General features: G+C 40.3%; 1 protein-coding gene across 1 annotated transcript in view; it reads right to left on the reverse strand.

Moving 5' to 3' along the window:
• The window catches only part of STK32B (serine/threonine kinase 32B), a 274,895-nt gene that overhangs the window by 75,454 nt on the left and 173,817 nt on the right, over positions 1–25,624 (reverse strand). Inside the window, exon 6 of the mRNA XM_075194650.1 lies at positions 14,616–14,705. Coding sequence (XP_075050751.1) covers positions 14,616–14,705 — 90 coding nt within the window. The remainder of the gene's footprint in view (positions 1–14,615; positions 14,706–25,624) is intronic.

Here is a 25,624-nt window from a genome sequence, read left to right on the forward strand (position 1 = left end):
TCCCTTAATACATTCTATTTTTCTCCTCACAAACTAAGGCACAAAATAACTCGATGATAATAACAAGAGGACAACTGTATACACTAAACTATAGGGCCTGATTAAGGGTTCAGGCCGCCCTAGTCTAATACGCTCGTAGCGCCCCCTCACCTTCCACTACAGGCTACAGGTGCCAAGGACAAGCAGCATCCAATTCAACTTTAGGCATCTCCATGGTACATGTTTTTCAGTTCTATCATCATCATCAGCTATTTATATAGCGCTACTAATTCCGTAGCGCTGTACTCACTCACATCTTTTTTTTTTCTGTGCGCTCTGTTGGGACTTTATATTCCACATATGTATTATACGTATCCGCAGTATATTGGGTCTCTCTCAGTAAGGCAAGTGCCATATATGCAGAGTGTACCTACACCCATATTCAACAAGAGATTTTATTCAGATCCGCTTCTTGTTGAATGTGGACGTGTGTACGCCTGTATTATATGCGTTTTTAACCAAACGCACAATGGGCCTGAGTCATTAAGGAAAGGCAAAAAAAAGGAGTAAATGTTCTCTGGGACAACCAAGTTACAATGCAAGGGGTGCAAATTAGTTTATTATTTTGAACATAAGTTAAATACTGGCTGTTTATTCATCTAAAATACAAATACCTGGAAGCTTTATTTTTACACTGAAACTTAAAAAGTTGATCTATGACATGCTCTACACCCACTGTAAATCTGTCCACACAATTTAAAATTTACCTCCCCTCCAATGCAACATGGTTTTGCCCAGGTGCAAAGTTACTCCTTTATTATGCTTTGCTCTCCGTACTGACTCAGGCCCAATATGTTTGTCTTGGGTGCCTTAATGAATCAGCCCATTGTGTATAAATGACATAGGCAATTAACCATCAGTTGGGCTAGGACTTTAGCAAACTGTGAAGGCTAAGAATCTGTGAAAAAGCCCAGAGATCGGAGACTGGCTTTGTAGAGAAATCATCAGAGCACCAGATGCTTAGTTAAGAAGCAGGGGAATTGGCAGCAGCACCAGTGGCTGCCTGGGGAGGTCATTGACATAAATTTAAAATTTGACTACCAACAATTAAAAATAATTTGAGTACAGGCCAAGGCTGATATTTTCTGCTACCCTAGGTCATTTTCTCTGAGCCGCCATATACACTTATCTCTTCATCGACTTGGCACTTGGTCCATGCTCACACACAAACCCATCTTTAAAAATAAATTAAAAAGAAATAATGTTTGTCCTAATTTATCTTAATTCAAATCCTTTTCTATGCCTATAATCCATTTACACAGGACTGGACTTAATGAGAGTATAAGTCAAGAAGTGCCACAAAAGTTGCATCTGGACTTTCACTCTTTGATGATGATCCCTGGGAAAGTAACTTCTGGTAGAAAAAAGTCATAAGTTGTGATTGGTTCAGGACCCAATTGTACACGCACACACATGCATTTTTACCCATCTGTGACGAACTTATCTAAATATTGTTGTGTTTTCTCCTCTTTTACCCAAGACATGTTTACATACAGCAACTTGCAAAAGTATTCATGCCCTTGACCAATTCTCTCTTCTTACTGATAGCAAATTATTCGCTGAAATTTGGTTCTCAGTGACTTATCTTTAGAATAAATAAAACTAAGCAAGCTATTTGCATAACTATTTAATCTCACGCTTTAAAACCTTATAGAGCCACCTTTTGCGGCAATAACAGCTTAAGCGTAACTGAGCTTTTGCAATAAATAAATATCAGCTTTGTATACTATGCTGGAGTGATTTTTGGGCTAGACATATTTGCTCCATGTTGTTCAGGTTAGTTAGATGATGATATGTACCTACAATTTCAAATAGTGCCACTGATTCTCAATTGCTTAAAGATGCTTTGAAAGTGTTATGGTCGGGCATTCACCTTCTTTTGTTCCTGGGTCACTCCAATGCTAGTTTGGCATTTTATTTTGGTATATGCCATACTTGCCAACTCTCCTGGAATGTCCAGGAGACTCCCGAAATTTGGGTCGGTCTCACGGACTCCCGGGAGAGCTGGCAAATCTCCTGCATCCTGCTACTGTCTTCTCAAAATGACGCGATTCGCCGCAAATCGCGACAACTGTGAATCCTAGTGCAATCCAATAATGTCCACATCTCAGATCGAAGCGCCATGCTGACAGGCAGTGATTCCAAAGACACAGGACTCCGGCACTTCACTTTCACTTCAGCGCGACTTAGATGAAGGCTTGTTTAAAGCGGCAATGTGTGGACCTCTCAGGCTTACTGTTTAAACACTTAACCTGCAGGGTCCACACATTGCTGCTTTAAATAAACATTCATCTAAGTCATGCTGATGGGAAAGTGAAGTGCCGGAGTCCTGTGTGTTGGGAATCACTGCCTGTCAGTATGGTGCTTCGATCGGAGATGTGAACCTTTGGTTTTCTGGTAAGTCTCTTTATTTTTTAGTCGTTTTTGTCACATTTCAGATTTTTTTGTAGGAATAAAGCGTGTTGGATTTGTCAGCATCGGTGACCTGATTACTACCGGTTTACCCAGTTCTCCCAGGGCTATTTCACACATGGTGATGAAAAACTTTCAAGGTTCTACAGAGAAAAGCCAACATACAGTGCCTGTCCTGATCACCACGTATACTTTCAAAGCACAGTGACTCTTCAATGCATAAAATGCACATTCATCATACCAGCTTATCATGTACTTTTTATCCCTAATTCATTCATATAACACACACTTTTTAATATTATGCAATGAACAAAACAGAATTATTTCTGAAAAATATGACAACAAACAACCAGAAAAATAATATAAAGTCAGGGTGCAGTAACCACATTACAAGGAGCAATTAGATCATTCAAGACTTACCAGTCAAATGCAACAAGGTCTGGCAGCAGAGGAGAGACATAAGGCAGTCACTAAATCAAAACTCAGAGAGAAAAATTATCTTACCTAATGATGCACCAAAGTTTGACTCAGGACTGCCCAACAAACAGGTTCTCCTCAGCTGCAGCTGTTGGCATGCCACTTCTAACACTAAATTATTGTCATGAAAATCAGACCCGTTTAGAATGTGGATTGATCAAAGATTGTTTCATTACACACACTGGGCCTGATTCATTAAGGAAAGTAAAGCAAAAATCGGAGTAACTTTGCACCTGGGCAAAACCATGTTGCATTGGAGGGGGGGGGGGTAAATTTAAAATGTGGGGACAGATTGATAGTTAGGTCAACTGTAAATTTCAGTGTAAAAATAAAGCTAGTATTTGTGTGTTACATGAAAAAACAGCCAGTATTCAGTGTCGGACTGGCCCACAGGACTACCGGAAAAATCACCGGTAGGCCCCTCTGCCTTACGGCCACACCCTCTTCTAGAAGTGGGTGGAGCCCATTCAGCTCACATGTTCGGTATCCCTGCTGCCCTCCCCGGCGTCCCTGCTGCTGTGTGTACAGAGTTCATCTCGTCTGCTTGTTATAAACCTTTGTAATCATTCTCACTGCCGGCCTGGTGTGGAGAGTTCCCCAATCACCATCCTGATATCACCCGTGTTACATGCAGTACGTGTGCCCAGATCCTGCCAGCGTGTTAGACAGAGGAGCGTGTGCCTGCAGGCAGACCAGGTCCAGGGATTCTTGTCAGATATTTCCAGATAAGGTTTGACCACAGGGAACAGTTCCCCCTACGCACATCAGACTTCTTGTCAGTAAGTGTGTTACACACAAACTGTCTGAGCGTGAGCGGAATAATAAAGGGAATACTCGTAGAATATTTAACTTAAACCAGGAATTAATGAATGGCTGCTGAACATACGTATCCTGTCATCCAGCCGACAGCCACGTTCTGGATCAAAGGGGGGGGTCAGCTCACCTGGTGATCGGCGTCCCTTCTGCTACAGATGACTGGCTGCAGTCATCTTTCAAATGCGATCGCAGCTGCGATCATGTGACCTGCCCCCTCCTCCTCCTGTCAGCTGACTGTCTTATGCTCCCACCGCCGCTGAAGCACTAAGGAGCAGAGGCTGCATCAATCAAAATATGGGTAAGTAGATTTTCTTATTTTTATTTAATATTATTGGATATGTCTTTTAATTTCCTCCAAATTCCAGGACTTTCACTTGACACAGAATTATCTTATATATATATATATCCTCCATCTGTTCTCTAGCTACTGGGTAAGCAGAGGCTTACTGCAGAGAATATATATATATATATATATATATATATATATATGTATATATATATATATTAGTGTGTGCGCGAATTGAGAGAGCACTATTCCATGGCATATTCGAACTGGGGGGCACTATTGAGGGTATAATTTGAATTGGGGACACTATTGTGGGCATAATATGAATTGGGGACAGTATTATGTGGCATATGTGAATTTCGGGTACTACTGTGTGGCATAACATTGTTTGGGGCACTACTGTGTGGAGTAACATTGTTTGGGGCACTAATGTGTGGCATAATATTGTTTTGGGGGCACTACTATGTGGCATAGGGGGGCTGCCTATCTATACTAAACTATAGTGAGGGGGGCTGCCTATGCTAAACTATAATTAGAGGGGGCTGCCTTTGCTAAACTATAGGGAGGGGGTCTGTACAGAGAACACTATAGGGAGGGGGTGATGGGACCTTTAATTTAATGCTGGGGTGGTTTGGGTCTATAATTGAATGTAGGGCTGAGTGTGGGGAGGGGGGCTATCTATTAAATGTGAATATTAATATTTAATGTGGGAAATGGATGTATTAAACGTAAATGCTATTAATTTCTTGCTGGGGCTGTTTGGAGGGAGGGTAATAGGTTTATTTATTAAATGGGAATAGTATTAATTTAATGTTGGGGTCTGTTGGAGGGAAATAGATCTATTTATCAAATGTGAGTACTATTACTTTAATGTTGGGGCTGGAGAGAGGCCTATTTATTAATTATATTAATGTAGGTGCTGTTGATTTAATAGCGGGGATGGTTGGTGTTTTCTAAATGTATCCATTATTTTTTCCAAATAGGACCCTCAACATTCCAGGATACAGACAAGCCGCAACTAAGGAAACCAGAAGCCACAGGTGGTAAAAGTGACAACAACAGGTAGGACAGTCTGTCAAATGTTCTGAGTCTAGTGCAAGCTTAGCTAAGCTGTGGCACTCCAAGTGTTGTGAAACTACAAGTTCCAGCATACCTTTCCAGCAATAAGCTGCTATATATTGGCAAAGCATGCTGGGGCTTGTAGTTTCACAACACCTGGAGTGCCACAGGTTAGCCAAGCCTGGTTTACTGGAACAATCCCAATTTTTGGTGACTGTTCTACCCAATCTAAGGGGCAGGTCAAGACTGTGTACTCTATATACACACTGCATTCTTTATATACTACACTATGGTACTAGCTGTCCTTCGTGAGCTGACCACTCCCCCTCTAGTGTCTGGTCCCGCCTCTATGATGGCCGGCCACACCCCCACTGGTGGGCCCCTAGCGTTGCAGTCCCCCGGTGGGCCCTTCATGCCCCAGTCCGACACTGCCAGTATTTGACGTATGTGCAAAATAATAAACTAATTTGCACCCCTTGCATTGAAACTTGGTTTCTACATGAGAAAATGTACTACTTTTTTGCCTTACTCTCCTTAATGAATCAGGCCTAATTAATTAATTAATTAATTATAAAGCAACATGACATAGTACTCCATGGCATTTAGATAGTTTTACCCCAAGTATTAATAAGCAGGGGTTTTGTGTCACCTGAAAACGTTATTGGCATTCGTAACACAACTCATTTGCAGAACATTATTAAATTAGCTAGCACAGCCATTACAATTATGTATTAAGTGAAAAAGCTAAAAAAGTGCTAAAACATCAATACTAAGTTTATTTCACAAACTCTACTGATACATGGCAGAACATGAAGATCCAGGAAAACACTTCTGTTCTCTAAGAATCAAAATGAGGAAATTAAACTTTGTCTGAGATACATTTCATGTCTTGCTATTCTTCCTTTATAATGCAGAAGCAAAAATATTTTGTTCTGTAAATGTAACATCTAATGTCTAATTAACACTTACATACTACATCACATCTTTATTAAGTAACCTGTGACATCAAATCTCAACTCAGTATCCTACTAGATCAAATTTCTACTCAGTATCCTACTATCTCAAATCTCTACATAATATCCTACTACATGGCTGTTCTTCTAAGTATCCTACTGTATCACATCTCTATTACATATCAACTGCATAAAATACCTGTTTACTCTTAGGTGTACTCAATATTCTACTATATCTCATCTCTACTTAGTAGCATACTATATCACATCTATACTCACTATCCTAGTACATCAAATCTCTACTCACTATCCTACTACATCACATCTCTACTCACTTTCCTAATATATCACATCTCTACTCACTATCCTACTACATCACATCTCTACTCACTGTACTAATACATCACATCTCTACTCACTAGCCTACTACATCACATCTTTACTCAATAATATAACATTACTCGGTAATATAACACACCTGTACTCACTACCCTAATGCATCACATATCTAATCACAATCCAACTACATACATCTCTACTCATAATACATCACACCTCCACTCACTATCCTAGTACATCACATCTCTACTCCCTATCCTAGTACACCACATTTCCACTCACTGTCCTACTACATCTCATCTCTACTCACTATCCTACTGTTATGAAACGGGGTGCTACTGGACTGAGGACTTTTATTCATCACCCGTTTCTTAAAGTTTAATGTACTTTTTAATCATTGGCCCAGTCTAAGTATATACACCTGAGCATTGGTGTATTATGTGTATTATTATTTGATGTTATTAGGTACATTTTGGCCTGGCTATTACCTGCAATAATGTATGTATTAGAAATATGTAAAGATTATTGCCATATTGTGTGAAGATAACAGGACAGCAGAAGTCATTTAGCTAAGGTAATTGTCTCAAATGTCCTTTGTTATGAGGTGTGGCTTAGATCTCCTTGGAAAAGTACGTCATGGCTTAAATTCCACCTCCACAGGGAACACTCAGGAGTTGAGTGAATAATGCTACCATTGTTATTTCTGTTTGCTCTCTATTGTCCACTAGTGAGCTCTGCAGACAGCCAGGAGCCGGACCCCGCATTGGTCACCTGGGAGAGGACACCTGGGAGGTAGGGGAGGGGGCTGGATAGTGTGAGAAGCCCACCAATCGAGACCTTTTGCAACTCTCTTTGGCAGGCAGTGCCCAAGGTGGGATTGTGAGGTGATTAAAGAGGCTACCCTGGGAGCAGGAAGGGTGTGAGTAACGTTTGGCCAAGAGGTGATGTTCTGCCAGAGATGTGCTGTGGAACATATCTCATAGGGTTTATTTAAACTGATTTCCTCACTTGTTGGACCTGCTATTGTTAAGGGGACTGTGCTGTACCTATCCCACTGGATATATTTGAACTGTTTTCCTCACTTGTTGGAGCTGCTATCATTAAGGGGCCCATGCTGTATTTAATCCTGTTCTGCAGAATAAATCATTCTTCTATTTTTTCTTTAAAACCGTGTCTGAGTGATTTGGGAACCAGGTATCTTCACACCTACTACATCACATCTATACTCACTATCCTACTACATCACATCTTTACTCACTTTACTACTACATCACATCTCTACTCACTATACTACTACATCACATCTCTACGCACTGTCCTAATACATCACATCTCTGCTCACTATCCTACTACATCACATCTATACTCACTATCCTACTACATAACATCTCTACTCACTGTCCTAATACATCACATCTTTACTCACTTTCCTACTACATCACATCTCTACTCACTGTCCTAATACATCACATCTATACTCACTATCCTACTACATCACATCTATACTCACTATCCTAATATATCACATCACTACTCACTATCCTAATACATCACATCTGTACTCACTATCCTAATACATCACATCTCTACTCACTATCCTACTACATCACATCTATACTCACTATCCTAATATATCACATCTCTACTCACTATCCAACTACATCACATCTATACTCACTATCCAACTACATCAAATCTCTACTCACTATCCAACTACATCACATCTATACTCACTATCCAACTACATCACATCTCTACTCACTATACTACTACATCACATCTCTACGCACTGTCCTAATACATCACATCTATACTCACTATCCTAATATATCACATCACTACTCACTATCCTAATACATCACATCTGTACTCACTATCCTAATACATCACATCTCTACTCACTATCCTACTACATCACATCTATACTCACTATCCTAATATATCACATCTCTACTCACTATCCAACTACATCACATCTATACTCACTATCCAACTACATCACATCTCTACTCACTATCCAACTACATCACATCTCTACTCACTATCCAACTACATCACATCTCTACTCACTATCCTAATATATCCCATCTACTCACTATCCTAATACATCACATCTCTACGCACTGTCCTAATACGTCACATCTCTACTCGCTATCCTACTACATCACATCTCTACTCACTATCCTACTACATCACATCTCTACGCACTGTCCTAATACGTCACATCTCTACTCACTATCCTACTACATCACATCTATACTCACTATCCTACTATATCACATCTCTACTCACTATCCTACTACATCACATCTCTACTCACTATCCTACTACATCACATCTATACTCACTATCCTACTACATCACATCTCTACTCACTATCCTACTACATCACATCTCTACTCACTATCCTAATACATCACATCTCTACTCACTATCCTACTACATCAAATCTCTACTCACTATCCTACTACATCACATCTATACTCACTATCCTACTACATCACATCTCTACGCACTGTCCTAATACGTCACATCTCTACTCGCTATCCTACTACATCACATCTCTACTCACTATCCTACTACATCACATCTCTACGCACTGTCCTAATACGTCACATCTCTACTCACTATCCTACTACATCACATCTATACTCACTATCCTACTACATCACATCTCTACTCACTATCCTACTACATCACATCTCTACTCACTATCCTACTACATCACATCTCTACGCACTGTCCTAATACGTCACATCTCTACTCACTATCCTACTACATCACATCTCTACTCACTATCCTACTACATCACATCTATACTCACTATCCTACTACATCACATCTCTACTCACTATCCTACTACATCACATCTCTACTCACTATCCTACTACATCACATCTCTACTCACTATCCTACTACATCACATCTCTACGCACTGTCCAAATACGTCACATTTCTACTCACTATCCTACTACATCACATCTCTACTCACTGTACTAATACATCACATCTCTACTCACTATCCTACTACATCACATCTATACTCACTATCCTAATACATCACATCTCTACTCACTATCCTACTACATCACATCTCTACTCACTGTACTAATACATCACATCTCTACTCACTATCCTACTACGTCACATCTCTACTCACTATCCTAATACATCACATCTATACTCACTATCCTACTACATCACATCTGTACTCACTATCCTACTACATCACATCTCTACGCACTGTCCTAATACATCACATCTGTACTCACTATCCTACTACATCACATCTCTACGCACTATCCTAATACGTCACATCTCTACTCACTATCCTACTACATCACATCTCTACTCACTATCCAACTACATCCCATCTCTACTCACTTTCCTAATATATCCCATCTACTCACTATCCTAATACATCATATCTCTACTCACTATCCAACTACATCACATCTCTACTCACTGTACAACTACATCCCATCTCTACTCACTTTCCTAATATATCACATCTACTCACTATCCTAATACATCACATCTCTACTCACTATTCTACTACAACACATCTCCACTCACTATTCTACTACAACACATCTCTACTCACTATCCTAATACATCACATCTCTACTCACTATCCAACTACATCACATCACTACTCACTATCCAACTACCTCACATCTCTACTCACTATTCTACTACAACACATCTCTACTCACTATCCTAATACATCACATCTTTACTCACTATCCTAATACATCACATCTCTACTCACTATCCTAATACATCACATTTCTACTCACTATCCTAATACATCACATCTCTACTCACTATCCTAATACATCACATCTGTACTCACTATCCTAATACATCACATCTGTACTCACTATCCTAATACATCACATCTGTATTCACTACCCTAATACATCACATATCTAATCACTATCCTAATACATCACATCTTTACTCACTATCCAACTACATCACATCTCTACTCATAATACATCACATAGCTACTCACTATGCTAGTACATCACATAGCTACTCACTATGCCAGTACATCACATAGCTACTCAATATGCTAGCACATCACATAGCTACTCACTATGCTAGTACATCACATAGCTACTCACTATGCTAGTACATCACATAGCTACTCACTATGCTAGTACATCACATCGCTACTCACTATGCCAGTACATCACATAGCTACTCACTATGCTAGCACATCACATAGCTACTCACTATGCTAGTACATCACATAGCTACTCACTATGCTAGTACATCACATAGCTACTCACTATGCTAGTACATCACATAGCTACTCACTATGCTAGTACATCACATAGCTACTCACTATGCTACTACATCACATAGCTACTCACTATGCTACTACATCACATAGCTACTCACTATGCTACTACATCACATCGCTACTCACTATGCTAGTACATCACATCGCTACACACCAAAACAAGCTGTAATGAAAATGAGACCCGTTTAGAATGTTGAATGATCAAAGATTGTTTCATTAAAGACACTGGGCCGATTCACTAAGGAGAGCAAAGCATAAAAAGGAGTAACTGAGCAAAACCTTCTTGCATTGGAGGGGGAGTTAAATTTAAAATGTTAGGACAGATTTATAGTTGGGTTAGGGCATGTCTTAGATCAACTTTAAACTTCAGTGTAATAATAAAGCTATCATATATTTGTGTGCTACATGAAAAACAGCCAGTATTTTCTTTACTTGGAAAACAATAAACTCATTCCCTCTGTATTAATTAATCTCTACTGCCTATTCTAATATATCACATCTCTATTCCCTATCCTAATACATCACATCTGTACTCACTGTCCTAATACATCACATCTGTACTCACTATCCTAATACATCACATCTCTACTCATTATTCTAATACTTAACATCTGTACTTACTATCCTAATATGTCACATCTGTACTCACTATCCTAATACATCACATCTGTACTCACTATCCTAATACATCACATCTGTACTCACTATCCTAAGACCGGAAGAAAACTTCAAGCAACAGGACGCCGGAAGTGGTAGGGAGCCCTTGTAAGGGCTAGGAGCGACCCTGCCCCTCACAATCACTCACCGCGGAGACGTCGGCGGGGAGCCCTTGTCAGGCTAAAAGTGCCCCGCCAAGAAGGAGAGACACCCGCGGCGGAGTCGCCAGCAGAGAGCCCTTGTAAGGACTGAGAGCGCCCCCGCCTCCGGAGCAGCAGCAGAGCCCGCGGCGAACGGGAGAAGAGGCGCCGCCGGCTGGAGGGTCTGGAAGACCCGGAAAAGAAGAAGGAAGACGGCGTGGCAAGTTGAGTATCCTGCGCAGAGCAGGTAAGTACCCTCAACGTTAGGTCGGGCACTAGGCCCGTGGCCACGGTTGGGCACAAGGCCCGTGGGACAAGTAGTAGGGGCACAAGGCCCAGGGCATTGGGCACTAGGCCCCTATTAGGTACTGGGCAAGCAGCCCATAATCTAAATGGGCACAAGGCCCTGTTAGTTAGCTAGGCAGGGGGGGGCTTAGAGTCCCAGGTGTATAAGGGCACAAGGCCCTTAGTTAGGTAGTGGCCTAGAGGCCATAGGGCCTGGTCAGGGGGCTATAAGCCCATAGGCTGTAAAGGGCACAAGGCCCTAGTAGTTAGCCAGGGGCTATAAGCCCAGAGGTAGGAAGGCCACAAAGCCGAAGTAGGCAGGGGCTAGTGCCCCTAGGTAGCAGGGCACAAGGCCCTAGGTAGTGGGCTCAGAGCCCTGAGTTAGAGAGGGGGCTAAGGCCGATAGCCAGAGTGCAAGGCTCTGTAGGCAGCTGGGCAGAGAGGCCCATGGTGTGAAGGGCAGAAGGCCCTGGTATGTTAGGGGCGTGAGAGCCTTGTGAGTGTAGGCGTGGTCCTGTGTGAGGTGAGCACACTAAAGTTAGGAGGTACAGTAGAGCAGAAGCTCCTGTTGGTGCTGTAGCAACCGGCTGGTTGGCTAGCAGCTGTGTGCTCTGGTGAGTAGCGTGCAAAGTACTGTATTACTGTATTTATTCTGTCTGTGCGGCGAGTATTGCTTGTATTATTGTATTTGTGGTGTGCTACCCTTTTGTTCCAGGTGCAAGACGTCAGGCCCCCATTAAAGGTAGGCTCTTGTTTCCTGTGTTGTCCTGTACTAACCCGTACTGTGGGGACAAGTGTAGTTACCAGCTTACACATAGTCAGGGAAGAACACACATAGTTTTCCCGTCCCTTAGGTCCCTGGGGTCACACTGGTTTCCAGAGGGGGTGGCTGAGTGAGTCAGCGGCAGTGCAGCACAGCTTGAGGCAGTTCCAGGGGCGCCCCGTGGTTCTGGTCAAGGGTCCCCAAGCCTGAATTCCGTGCAGGTTCTCTGGCAGTTCCAGGTGTAAGGACGCGTGTTCGATATCCAGGTGCAGGCAGTCGGGCGGTTCAGTTTTGATCGGCTGTTCTGTGCGGCAGTCGGCTCCCGGGTTAGTGCGCTGTTCCAGTGAGCCTCAGCCGGGCCTTGTGCAGCCGGTCCTTATGGTCCGTGGGTGACCCCATAGTAAGGAGACAGTCTCCTTGGCATGGCCTGGGTGAGGGGGTTAAGAACCGCCCTCCGGAGTAGTCCGGGAACACCAGCTGGTGTTCCCCGTAGTGGTTAGTGAGTAGTTCCCGTTAGTGCACCACACCTAGTTAGTGTTTAGTTGTCTAACCTAGTTGCATGCCGACCATTAGAGCGTTGTTAGGGTCGGGTCGCTGTTGTAGTAAGGTTAGCATTTTGTGGGTGCACACCTTAGTCTCACCGATAGCGCAGAGGGAGGCTGTGTGTTCCTTGTCATCCGCAGGTGTCGGCGAGGTGCAGGAGAGCAGGACCAGAAGCGGGAGTGTCCCGGTGAGTATCACGCTCGATTCCCCATTTCGGTTAGACCCTCACCGGGAGGTGTGCAAGCTACTTGAGGCGGGACTGTTCCTGGTCTTAAGTGCCTGTAGTCCCCCGCGCCTTGACAAGAGCAAAGCGAGAAGGCGGCAAGTGAGCTTGACAAAGAGTGTCTGTGCTCATTGCCGTGATCTCGGACAGCCCTTTCCTGGTAGTCACGGCCATAATCTCTGTCTCTTTCTTAGAGGGACGTGGTTGGAGGTGACAAGGGTTGCCGTTGCTGGTCTGCCTGGGATTGGACAGCGACTGGGGCATCGGAAGCGGACAGGAGGTGACCATCGTTTACAAAGTAAGTTCTTCTGTGTACGTATGTCCTGTTCCCCGCAGGCGTAACACTACAATCTCACATCTCCATTCATTATACTACATGTTTATAAAGTAGTCTACTGCAATATATTACCGTACTACTGAATATTCTATTACATCACATTAATACTCAGTAGCCTACTATCACAAATCTCTACACATTATACTAATACATGTTTATAAAGTAGTCTACTGCATTATATTACCATACTACTGATTATACTATTACATCAGGGGGTAAATGTATCAATATGCGGGTTCTTCAACACCCGCGTGTTCAGCCTCTTCCGCGATTAAATTTCAAGCGGCGCTGCATTGTACAGGGAAGTTAACCCTTTACAATGCAGCGCCGCTTGAAATTTAATCGCGGAAGAGGCTGAACACGCGGGTGTTGAAGAACCCGCATATTGATACATTTACCCCCAGATCTCTTGATTACATCATATCCCTATTACATCACATAACCACTCAGTATACTACTACATCATATCTGCAATTAGCACAATCTCTTTGCCCAGTACTACAATGTTTATTCATTCTATTTATAGTTTTTCTCTGTTTGGCAGTGTCATTCCAGACCAGGCGTAATGACCACCAACATCATTATCTAGACACTGAAATTATCTTAATTGTCTCTCGATCCTAAGTATAAATTATATCTGTCACATGTTTTCTTTAAACAGTAGTATAACATTGCGATTTATTCAGACAAAAGTCCAATACAGTGTAGTAATAAGTGAATTACTGTAGGCGAGACTGATGACACTACTTATTCAAATGAGATTAACAAGACATCACATAACCAAGGTCAATACACTGGAAAAACAACCAACATGCATTTTAAATATTTGCCTTCATATTTACATCTGTTTATAGAGCATTGACTGCTATAAAATGCAAACGTATACATGTGTATGAGTATTTATGTATTGAAAAATCAAATATGATTTATAAGGAAAATAGCAAACAGAATAAATATGTAAATCACTTACATACCAATATAAGGCTTTGTCCCTGCCATAGAATAAGCTTTTTCTGATCCTTTGACAATTGTGGCTATGTTAAAATCTGTAATGTGCACATGCCCTGAAATAAAAAAAAATCATTAGTTCAATGGAGATCTCAGAGAAACATTCCCAATAACATCATTTTTATTTCAGCGCTTCTAGTACTACATTGCTATTTTTGCATTTACTTACAAAACACAGGCTTACTGTGCAAGGTTTGCAACCCTTGATCATTCTATAAAAGCATGACTGATGACCAATAGTTTTTACTTTCTAGCTAGAATCTGATTGGTTGATATAGGCAACATCTCCACTTTTTCAAACCCGCAGTTTAGTAAATATACCCCTAGATCAGAAATGTATTAAAAAAATGAAAATTCAGAGGAAAAGGGTGTTAAGAGATTGAAAGTAACTGGCTCATAACTATTTGGGTCCAAAACAATAGCCTTAAATAATGTAAAATTAAATTTATTACGGACATATGTTATTTAAACTTTTTTACTGATCTCTATTATGTCCTATTAACAAGCACAAATTTGACAGTTATTTACTGTCAGTACATATATTTACAATGACAACCATGCTACTGTGCCTAACTGATAATTTGGTGTTTCTGATGAAGGTATTTCTCCTGTTCCTTTACTCCCTTTTCTCTATGTTCCTCTCTTTTCCCCTCCTCTCTATTCCTCTGTTCCCTTTCCCCTCTCTTTCTCTCCTCCCCTTTCTATATGTTCCTCTCCTCCCCTTTCTATATGTTCCTTTGTTCCCCTTCCCCTCTCTTCCTGTCCTCCCCTTTCTCTATTTTCCTCTCATCCCCTTTCCCTCTGTTCCCCTGTTCTCCTTACCTTCTTTTCATCTCCTATATATATGTTTCTCTTCTCCGCTTCCCCTATGATTCTCTCCTGCCCTTTCTATATGTTACTCTTCTCCCTTTCCTCCATGTTCCTCTCCTCCTCTTCCCCTATGTTCCTCTCCTCCTCTTCCCCATGTTCCTCTCCTCTCCTCCCCATCCCCTATGTTCCTCTCCTAGTCTTCCCCTATGTTCCTCTCCTCCTCTTCCCCATGTTTCTCTCCTCCACTTCCCCATGTTCCTCTCCTCTCCTCCCCATCCCCTATGTTCCTCTCCTAGTCTTCCCCTATGTTCCTCTCCTCCTCTTCCCCATGTTTCTCTCCTCCACTTCCCCATGTTCCTCTCCTCCCCTTTCCCATTTTTCTCTCCTCCACTTTCCCATGGACCTCTCCTCCCCATCCCCTATGCTCCTCTCCTCCCCTTCCCTATGCTCCTCTCCTCCCCTTCCCCATGTTCCTCTCCTCCCCTTTCCCATTTTTCTCTCCTCCACTTTCCCATGTACCTCTCCTCCCCATCCCCTATGCTCCTCTCCTCCCCTTCCCCATGTTCTTCTCCTCCCCTTCCCCATGTTCCTCTCCTCCCCATCTCCTATGTACCTCTCCTCCCCATCCCCTATGCTCCTCTCCTCCTCTTCCCCATGTCCCTCTCCTCCTCTTCCCCATGTTCCTCTCCTCTCCTCCCCATATGTTCCTCTCCTCCTCTTCCCCATGTTCCTCTCCTCCTCTTCCCCATGTTCCTCTCCTCCTCTTCCCCATGTTCCTCTCCTCCCCTTCCCCATGTTTCTCTCCTCCCCTTCCCCATGCTCTTCTCCTCCCCTTCCCCATGTTCCTTTCCTCCCCATCCCCTATGAACCTCTCCTCCCCAGACCCTATGTACCTCTCCTCCTCTTTCCCATGTTCCTCTCCTCCCCATCCCCTATGTTCCTCTCCTCCTCTTCCCCATGTTCCTCTCCTCCTCTTCCCCATGTTCCTCTCCTCCCCTTCCCCATGTTTCTCTCCTCCCCTTCCCCATGTTTCTCTCCTCCACTTCCCCATGTTCCTCTTCTCCCCATCCCCTATGTTCTTCTCCTCCCCTTCCCCATGTCCCTCTCCTCCCCTATGTCCCTCTCCTCCTCTTCCCCATGTTCCTCTCCTCCCCATCCCCTATGCTCCTCTCCTCCTCTTCCCCATGTCCCTCTCCTCCTCTTCCCCATGTTCCTCTCCTCCCCATCCCCTATGTTCCTCTCCTCCTCTTCACCATCCTCCCCATCCCCTATGTTCCTCTTCTCCTCTTCCCCATGTTCCTTGCCTCACCTCCTGTTTCTCCCTCTCCCTCTATGGGGTCTCTCTTTATTAAATGTGTGGGCTAATGTAATATGGGTTTGATAGGGACTAATAATGCAATGTTGGTTCTAAAATCTTTGGTTTCAGGCTAGTTCGGGGGAAGAAGGCCTACTTATTAAATGATGGTTATTGATCTAATGTCAGGGTTGCAGTTGAGGGGTCAGAGTGCTGCACTGCACTGCGCATGCATCACTCATAAGAGCAGAGTGGGGACTGGCATAGAAAATGAAGAAGCATCACTGGCTACTCCCCACAGCCAGGCCTCATGGCCACAGCACTTAACTTGCACATGGGTCCACTAAATTCACCAAAAAAAGTCTGGGAATAAGCTCAGATTTGATCAAATATCATTATATCAGAAAAACACATGCTATGTTTACATACAAATGCATGAATGTTACTAGTAGCTATTTCATGCAAAACATAAATGTTTTCAATTTTCCTCTCATTAGTTAATTGGATAACTAACAATGACATGAATATACTGTGAAGACACCATCACTCATTTCCTCTCTTTCCTATATGTAAAACCAGGAGGCCATGTCTCCTTCTAGATAAAGCTTTAGACATTCACACGTTCACACCTCATTAGTGGGCACAGTAAATCAAGGAGATTCTACACATGAGTGAACAGGGAGGAATAGGGTCAGTTAGGAGACAGACTTTAGAAGATAGTGAAATATTAAAGTCTGCATTTTCCTAACAGAGCAAGAGAAGCTTCTAAATGAATGCCTAGGGTCAGAGAAATTGGCCCCTCATATATTAACAAACCATTAGTTTTGCTTTCAAATACCTAATTTGGAGAAATATATGCTTTGCTGAACATCGGGATCGCTGGGTCTAAATTACAGATTATGTGAATGTGCAGTCAGACATAATAAAAACTTTGACACAATAGATACCGAAGGACTGAACATAATACTGTAATTACTGAGCTCGTGAACAGAGTTCAGGGTAAAACCAGTGCTCAGAGATGGCATTACTGAGGTTCCCTGACATTCATAGACACATACAGCTCTAATGTCCATAGCTGTTATTATTATTATTATAGAACTATATTATATTCTAAATTAGATTTTAAAGTGTATCCATCATCAGGGGAGGCACAGTTCATTGCCAGGTCCCGTAGCTAAAGCTGGATAGGGGCCTGGCATTGCCCCTCTAGTCTCTCGCCCAATGCACTCTGCTCTCGCAAGAGTATGCGAGGATCTGAGGTCAGAGCTGCATTGCCGGGCTTCTACCAAACTCTGGGTATTGGGTTCTTTGGGGGAAGCAGAGGTCTTTGGAGAAGGAGTACAATCAGGCATTGCTCAAATCCCTCCTATTCCTGGACCCCATAGTGAACGCAACCCCTGTAATTCAACCCCTGCCTGTCATCAACACACATTGGAGACTGACATTATATGCTCTGAATCAGTATCTTGCCTCTACGGTCACTAGGAACTTTAGGATTTTCAGCGGAGGGTATATCATACTATACATGGACAAGTTTACCTAAATTCATATCAGACTACAAGAAGGTCTAGAAAGTTAATTGCACTTTTATTATTGCAGGTTCATAATTTAACATATGGGACTTTATTAGGGACTAAGGTACATGGTGTATAACAAAATAAAGTATAACATACGGCGCTAAACTTTTGCTCATACAAATGTATACAATATAATAGAGTCCAGAGTTGTCCAGAGTCCATACCATAAATTAATCCAGGAATTGATCAAATAATCTACCCAGATATATGTTCACTGAATTCTCAAGTTCTTCTCCCATATACTGAGAATAACTACCAGAACTTGTAGGGAAAAAGTCCTGTTGGTATTGTTATCACGATTAATGGTGTAATTCGCCACATATCATCATAACTGGTTTGTTTGAATCACATAGATATTTCTCCTGTGGATTTTCTCTCATACAATTTTCAAGATGGAGAGATTTCAACAAAACAGGGAAAATAAAAAGGATATATAGTGTTTTATCCTTTAATACAAACAGCTACCAATATTACAATGCAGAGTACAAATAATTAAAAAGGACAAAGTCCAATCCACAAACAGCGTATATAGATAGATGCAAGTCCGCCTACCAGAGCTCCAGAGTACAATCAGCATGTGTTATATCCACGGGCATATCTCCTCTCCATGGAATAAAGGTATTAGCTCTGTAAAGGTGGCACTTGTCCCCGTGTAGCCAACGCGTTTCGACCTCACCCAGATGGTCTTTATCAAGGCTTCTCCTATACGCTGGAAAAGTCCTCCTTTTAAAGTGTAAAAAACGATGTTTCCAATGTACTTCCGGAATAGTACTTCCGGTTTTGCGTGTCATAGTACTTCCGGTTTTGCGTGTCATAGTCCCTCTCAGAAGCGAGGTTTGGCATACAAATAAACTTTATCGCTTGGTGTTCTTTATACAAAACAGACACTTATAATTCTGTTTGCCCCTGTTCTTCTCCAAATCGAGGCTTGACATACAAATAAACTTTATCTCTAAATGTTCTTCATATAGAATGAACATTTTCTAGCTGAAACCTATAAAATATATATATAGCATATAAAACCATTGCAAAGATTACTTGAAATGGTTCAATAGAAGACTAATATGAACAAGACTAATAAAAATACAAATTATATAAAAAAATATATAAAAAATATAGATATAAATAAAAAATATTATTAAATTTTTTTAAAATAGATTAAAATGAAATGTAAACAGTAATAATAGTTAGTCTTTCTGGATATAGTAAATAAATGAAATAAATAAATTAATTCCTCTAGTCTTCCATAGCACCAATCATTACATATATTTATAAAAACATATATCTATAAAAACATAAATCCAGAATGTAATGATACTATAGATCTATATGTTACCCCAAAAACCATTTTAACTCGAATTCTAAATTGAGGCCCTCAGGTGAGAGAGTGTGTAATCTGTGTATCCACCTCATCTCTGTTTGTGCTAATCTCTCAGATATATAATTTTTCCTCCAATTCGCTTCAATTGCTTGAATACCCCAGAAGTTCTTTATATGTGATACAGAACATTGATGAACTTTCTTAAAATGAGCAGGAACAGAGTGGCTTTCCATACCCTTCTTTATATTCCTAATGTGTTCTGCCAATCTAGTCTTTAAAGATCTAGATGTTCTTCCAACATACAAAAGGCTACATGAACACTCAATTAGGTATATAACGTTTTTCTTATGGCAGGTAATAAATTGATTAATCTTATATTCCTGACTTCCGGCCAAAAAATGTGTGAATTTATTACTTTTAGATTTACATGCTTTACAGGCTGCACATGTCCCACATCTGTGGAAACCTTTAGTATTTATTCTCCCCTCATTGTTTAATGCAGGAAGAACACTCCTAACTATTTTATCTTTCAGAGATGGTGCCTTTCTATATATGAAGAGAGGTTTAGTGGGTAACACTTCTTTGAGGACAGGATCCTTAAGTAATATGTGCCAGTGTTTTCTAACCACTTTCTCCATTTGTTTATGTTGACAGTTATATTGAGAGAAGAAAGCCCATTTGAAGCTATCTTCTCTTTGTATATCTTCATTTATTGGTTCCTTCTTTTTGAGTATAGTCTGTCTTTCAATTAAATGAACTTTAGTGGCCAAATTTTCTATTTGTGCCTTATCATATCCTTTTTGTAGGAACTGATTTTTCATAACCGTCAGCTGTTCCTCATAGTCACTTTTTTTGGAACAGTTCCGCTTAAGTCTCTGAAACTGGCTATAGGGAATTCCTCCCAACCAGTTATTATGATGTTCAGTTTCAACAGGAATATATGAGTTTGAATCCGTTGGTTTGAAAAATGTTTTAGTACATAATTCCCCATTTTCCACATACAATGTAAGATCAAGGAAATTAACTTGTACATCACTAATATCAAAACTCAACGAGATGTTATACTGATTTTCATTAAGATGTTTACAAAATAGATCCAACGTCTCCTTTTCCCCTTTCCATATAAACAAGATATCGTCTATATATCTATACCAAGACACCAGGCTCGCTCCATATGTATGGCCCTCCCAAACTTGGTTGGTTTCCCAATGGGCCATAAAGATATTAGCATAGCTTGGAGCGAACCTGGTGCCCATGGCAGTGCCGACATCCTGCATATAAAATTGTCCTTCAAAGCGGAAGTAATTATTATGCAATATGAGCTTTTAAAGTGCATAAAAGCCTGGAAAATCCTCCAGGCAGGCCAATTATAGCTGGTGTAGGATCCATAACGAGCAACCTTTCTGAGCTAGTTGATCACTATCTTCAACCCATAGTGATACAAAATAAATCATACCTGAGAGACAGGGGAGATGTCCTTGAAAAATTATCTAAACTAAAATGGGAACAAAATTACATCCTAGTAACAGCTGATGTAAGCTCTTTGTACACTGTTATTAAACATCAAATGGGTATAATGGCTGTTAAAGAATCCATAAGAAATATACTCCCTATATCCGTACAAAATCTCATTGTAGACAGTATCGAGCTCATATTGCATAATAATTACTTCCGCTTTGAAGGACAATTTTATATGCAGGATGTCGGCACTGCCATGGGCACCAGGTTCGTTCCAAGCTATGCTAATATCTTTATGGCCCATTGGGAAACCAACCAAGTTTGGGAGGGCCATACATATGGAGCGAGCCTGGTGTCTTGGTATAGATATATAGACGATATCTTGTTTATATGGAAAGGGGAAAAGGAGACGTTGGATCTATTTTGTAAACATCTTAATGAAAATCAGTATAACATCTCGTTGAGTTTTGATATTAGTGATGTACAAGTTAATTTCCTTGATCTTACATTGTATGTGGAAAATGGAGAATTATGTACTAAAACATTTTTCAAACCAACGGATTCAAACTCATATATTCCTGTTGAAAGTGAACATCATAATAACTGGTTGGGAGGAATTCCCTATAGCCAGTTTCGGAGACTTAAGCGGAACTGTTCCAAAAAAAGTGACTATGAGGAACAGCTAACGGTTATGAAAAATCAGTTCCTACAAAAAGGATATGATAAGGCACAAATAGAAAATTTGGCCACTAAAGTTCATTTAATTGAAAGACAGACTATACTCAAAAAGAAGGAACCAATAAATGAAGATATACAAAGAGAAGATAGCTTCAAATGGGCTTTCTTCTCTCAATATAACTGTCAACATAAACAAATGGAGAAAGTGGTTAGAAAACACTGGCACATATTACTTAAGGATCCTGTCCTCAAAGAAGTGTTACCCACTAAACCTCTCTTCATATATAGAAAGGCACCATCTCTGAAAGATAAAATAGTTAGGAGTGTTCTTCCTGCATTAAACAATGAGGGGAGAATAAATACTAAAGGTTTCCACAGATGTGGGACATGTGCAGCCTGTAAAGCATGTAAATCTAAAAGTAATAAATTCACACATTTTTTGGCCGGAAGTCAGGAATATAAGATTAATCAATTCATTACCTGCCATACGAAAAACGTTATATACCTAATTGAGTGTTCATGTAGCCTTTTGTATGTTGGAAGAACATCTAGATCTTTAAAGACTAGATTGGCAGAACACATTAGGAATATAAAGAAGGGTATGGAAAGCCACTCTGTTCCTGCTCATTTTAAGAAAGTTCATCAATGTTCTGTATCACATATAAAGAACTTCTGGGGTATTCAAGCAATTGAAGCGAATTGGAGGAAAAATGATATATCTGAGAGATTAGCACAAACAGAGATGAGGTGGATACACAGATTACACACTCTCTCACCTGAGGGCCTCAATTTAGAATTCGAGTTAAAATGGTTTTTGGGGTAACATATAGATCTATAGTATCATTACATTCTGGATTTATGTTTTTATAGATATATGTTTTTATAAATATATGTAATGGATTGGTGCTATGGAAGACTAGAGGAATTAATTTATTTATTTCATTTATTTACTATATCCAGAAAGACTAACTATTATTACTGTTTACATTTCATTTTAATCTATTTTAAAAAAATTTAATAATATTTTTTATTTATATCTATATTTTTTATATATTTTTTTTATATAATTTGTATTTTTATTAGTCTTGTTCATATTAGTCTTCTATTGAACCATTTCAAGTAATCTTTGCAATGGTTTTATATGCTATATATATATTTTATAGGTTTCAGCTAGAAAATGTTCATTCTATATGAAGAACATTTAGAGATAAAGTTTATTTGTATGTAAAGCCTCGATTTGGAGAAGAACAGGGGCAAACAGAATTATAAGTGTCTGTTTTGTATAAAGAACACCAAGCGATAAAGTTTATTTGTATGCCAAACCTCGCTTCTGAGAGGGACTATGACACGCAAAACCGGAAGTACTATGACACGCAAAACCGGAAGTACTATTCCGGAAGTACATTGGAAACATCGTTTTTTACACTTTAAAAGGAGGACTTTTCCAGCGTATAGGAGAAGCCTTGATAAAGACCATCTGGGTGAGGTCGAAACGCGTTGGCTACACGGGGACAAGTGCCACCTTTACAGAGCTAATACCTTTATTCCATGGAGAGGAGATATGCCCGTGGATATAACACATGCTGATTGTACTCTGGAGCTCTGGTAGGCGGACTTGCATCTATCTATATACGCTGTTTGTGGATTGGACTTTGTCCTTTTTAATTATTTGTACTCTGCATTGTAATATTGGTAGCTGTTTGTATTAAAGGATAAAACACTATATATCCTTTTTATTTTCCCTGTTTTGTTGAAATCTCTCCATCTTGAAAATTGTATGAGAGAAAATCCACAGGAGAAATATCTATGTGATTCAAACAAACCAGTTATGATGATATGTGGCGAATTACACCATTAATCATGATAACAATACCAACAGGACTTTTTCCCTACAAGTTCTGGTAGTTATTCTCAGTATATGGGAGAAGAACTTGAGAATTCAGTGAACATATATCTGGGTAGATTATTTGATCAATTCCTGGATTAATTTATGGTATGGACTCTGGACAACTCTGGACTCTATTATATTGTATACATTTGTATGAGCAAAAGTTTAGCGCCGTATGTTATACTTTATTTTGTTATATGTTATATTATAGAAATTGGGTGGATTCTATCAATTGTATAATTAGTGGCAGCTATCCTATTTAGCGCGGATGGTTTTTTTCATCTCTATACACTATAAGGTACATGGTGTGTTTATAAACATCTGACTATATATTTAACATGCACTTTTCTGCTTTGTTGATTTTGTAATTTACGGTCGATTAAGGCTTTGCAGTGCCTCATTCTTCCAGCTCTGACCTTGTTTATGACTATATACAATATGGATCATATACATTCCATTAAAGCCTTTCTGTTTGGTCTGAATACTTGCTGCTGTTTTAAATGGCTTGTGTACATTGGCTAAAGGCATGTATTATAGTTTTAAACCAGAGCTCAAAATGATGTTCTATAACTGAATGGATTTTTAAAAATAAAATACTGTTTATTAACAATATTGTTTACAAATACAAAAGAGAAATTCAACAGACATACAGCAGTATAGATGTATAGACAGGCATTAGGCATAGATCATATTAAAGTGTAACATATAAAGCCATCAATGATCATGCCCCAATGGCGCTCGTATATCGTGATGTTCTCTGTGTGCTGGATAGAAACTAGAATAATGTTCAGCAATACATTTCAAACTATAAGTGGGGGGGGATTTGTGGGAGGGAAGAAAAGGAGAGTAAGAGTGAAGATTCACGTAATAAGAGATATAAAATCGGTTCAGAATCGAGGTTGATTATGGTATGAGGTCCATGGGGACCAGACCTTGTAGAAGGATACAGAGGAGCCCATCAGGATGCTGGTGATATGCTCCATCTGACAGGTGTGCCATACCCGGGTGCAGAACATTTGTATAACTGAATAGATTTAATACTCCTAAAATTGAAAGAGAATTACCTTCTCTAAGGCCATTAAGAACTTCTCTCCTAAAAAATGGGATGGCCAATCAGGGCCTGATTTAGAGTTGAACGTAAGGGCATTTACACAATGTAAAGATGCAAGTGTGAAACTGGAATATGGATATCGCTTACCTTAACTATAGATGTAGCTTATTCTGTTGTGCTTGAACCCCACTTAATTGACCAGTAGCTGACTTATAGGTAGATTGTTCTATCCTGCTATGCCATCACGTATTTTTTAAAGAAACTAGGGGTGTTTATATCTGGATGGTAAGCGATACGGTATGTGATTGTGACAGAATGTAACCTTGAGAAATTCTTCCAGTCACATCCTATTGGAGTTGTTTTGCTGGTGACTGAACATGCACTTCAAGTACATGTCAAAGTAAGGCAGAGAGACTTTGCTCACGCGTATGTATAATGAATGAGATTCTGCTGCTCTCCTATACAAAGGTTCTTCCCCATTTACCTTTGCTGATCTACACACATCCCAAAGTTCCAAATTAGTCCTAAATTCTCAAATACAAGAATCAAGAATACAAAGGATGTCAGATATAATTCACCAAATTGTCAGATTTTCTGTGCAAATAGAAAAATATAGCACATTTGTGACTGCAATTGTTACAATATTTATTTGCAGCACAAATATATGAGATCTCATGCACAGATTATGCTTTGATATATTTCACCAATACATTTTACAAGACAATGCTTATTGTGCCATGTAGATGGTTTAGAGAATTACCCCAAAGTAATCTACCAAGGCAACAGATGTGGTAAAAATGATCATTGAGCCCTGGAAGGATGTTAGAAATTTTCCACCAGCCACCAGTTTGCACCAATGACTGTAAATGAGTGAAATTATTTGATAATTTTCATATTT

This window comes from Mixophyes fleayi, chromosome 1, assembly GCF_038048845.1.
Source record: "Mixophyes fleayi isolate aMixFle1 chromosome 1, aMixFle1.hap1, whole genome shotgun sequence".
Classification (NCBI taxonomy): domain Eukaryota; kingdom Metazoa; phylum Chordata; class Amphibia; order Anura; family Limnodynastidae; genus Mixophyes; species Mixophyes fleayi.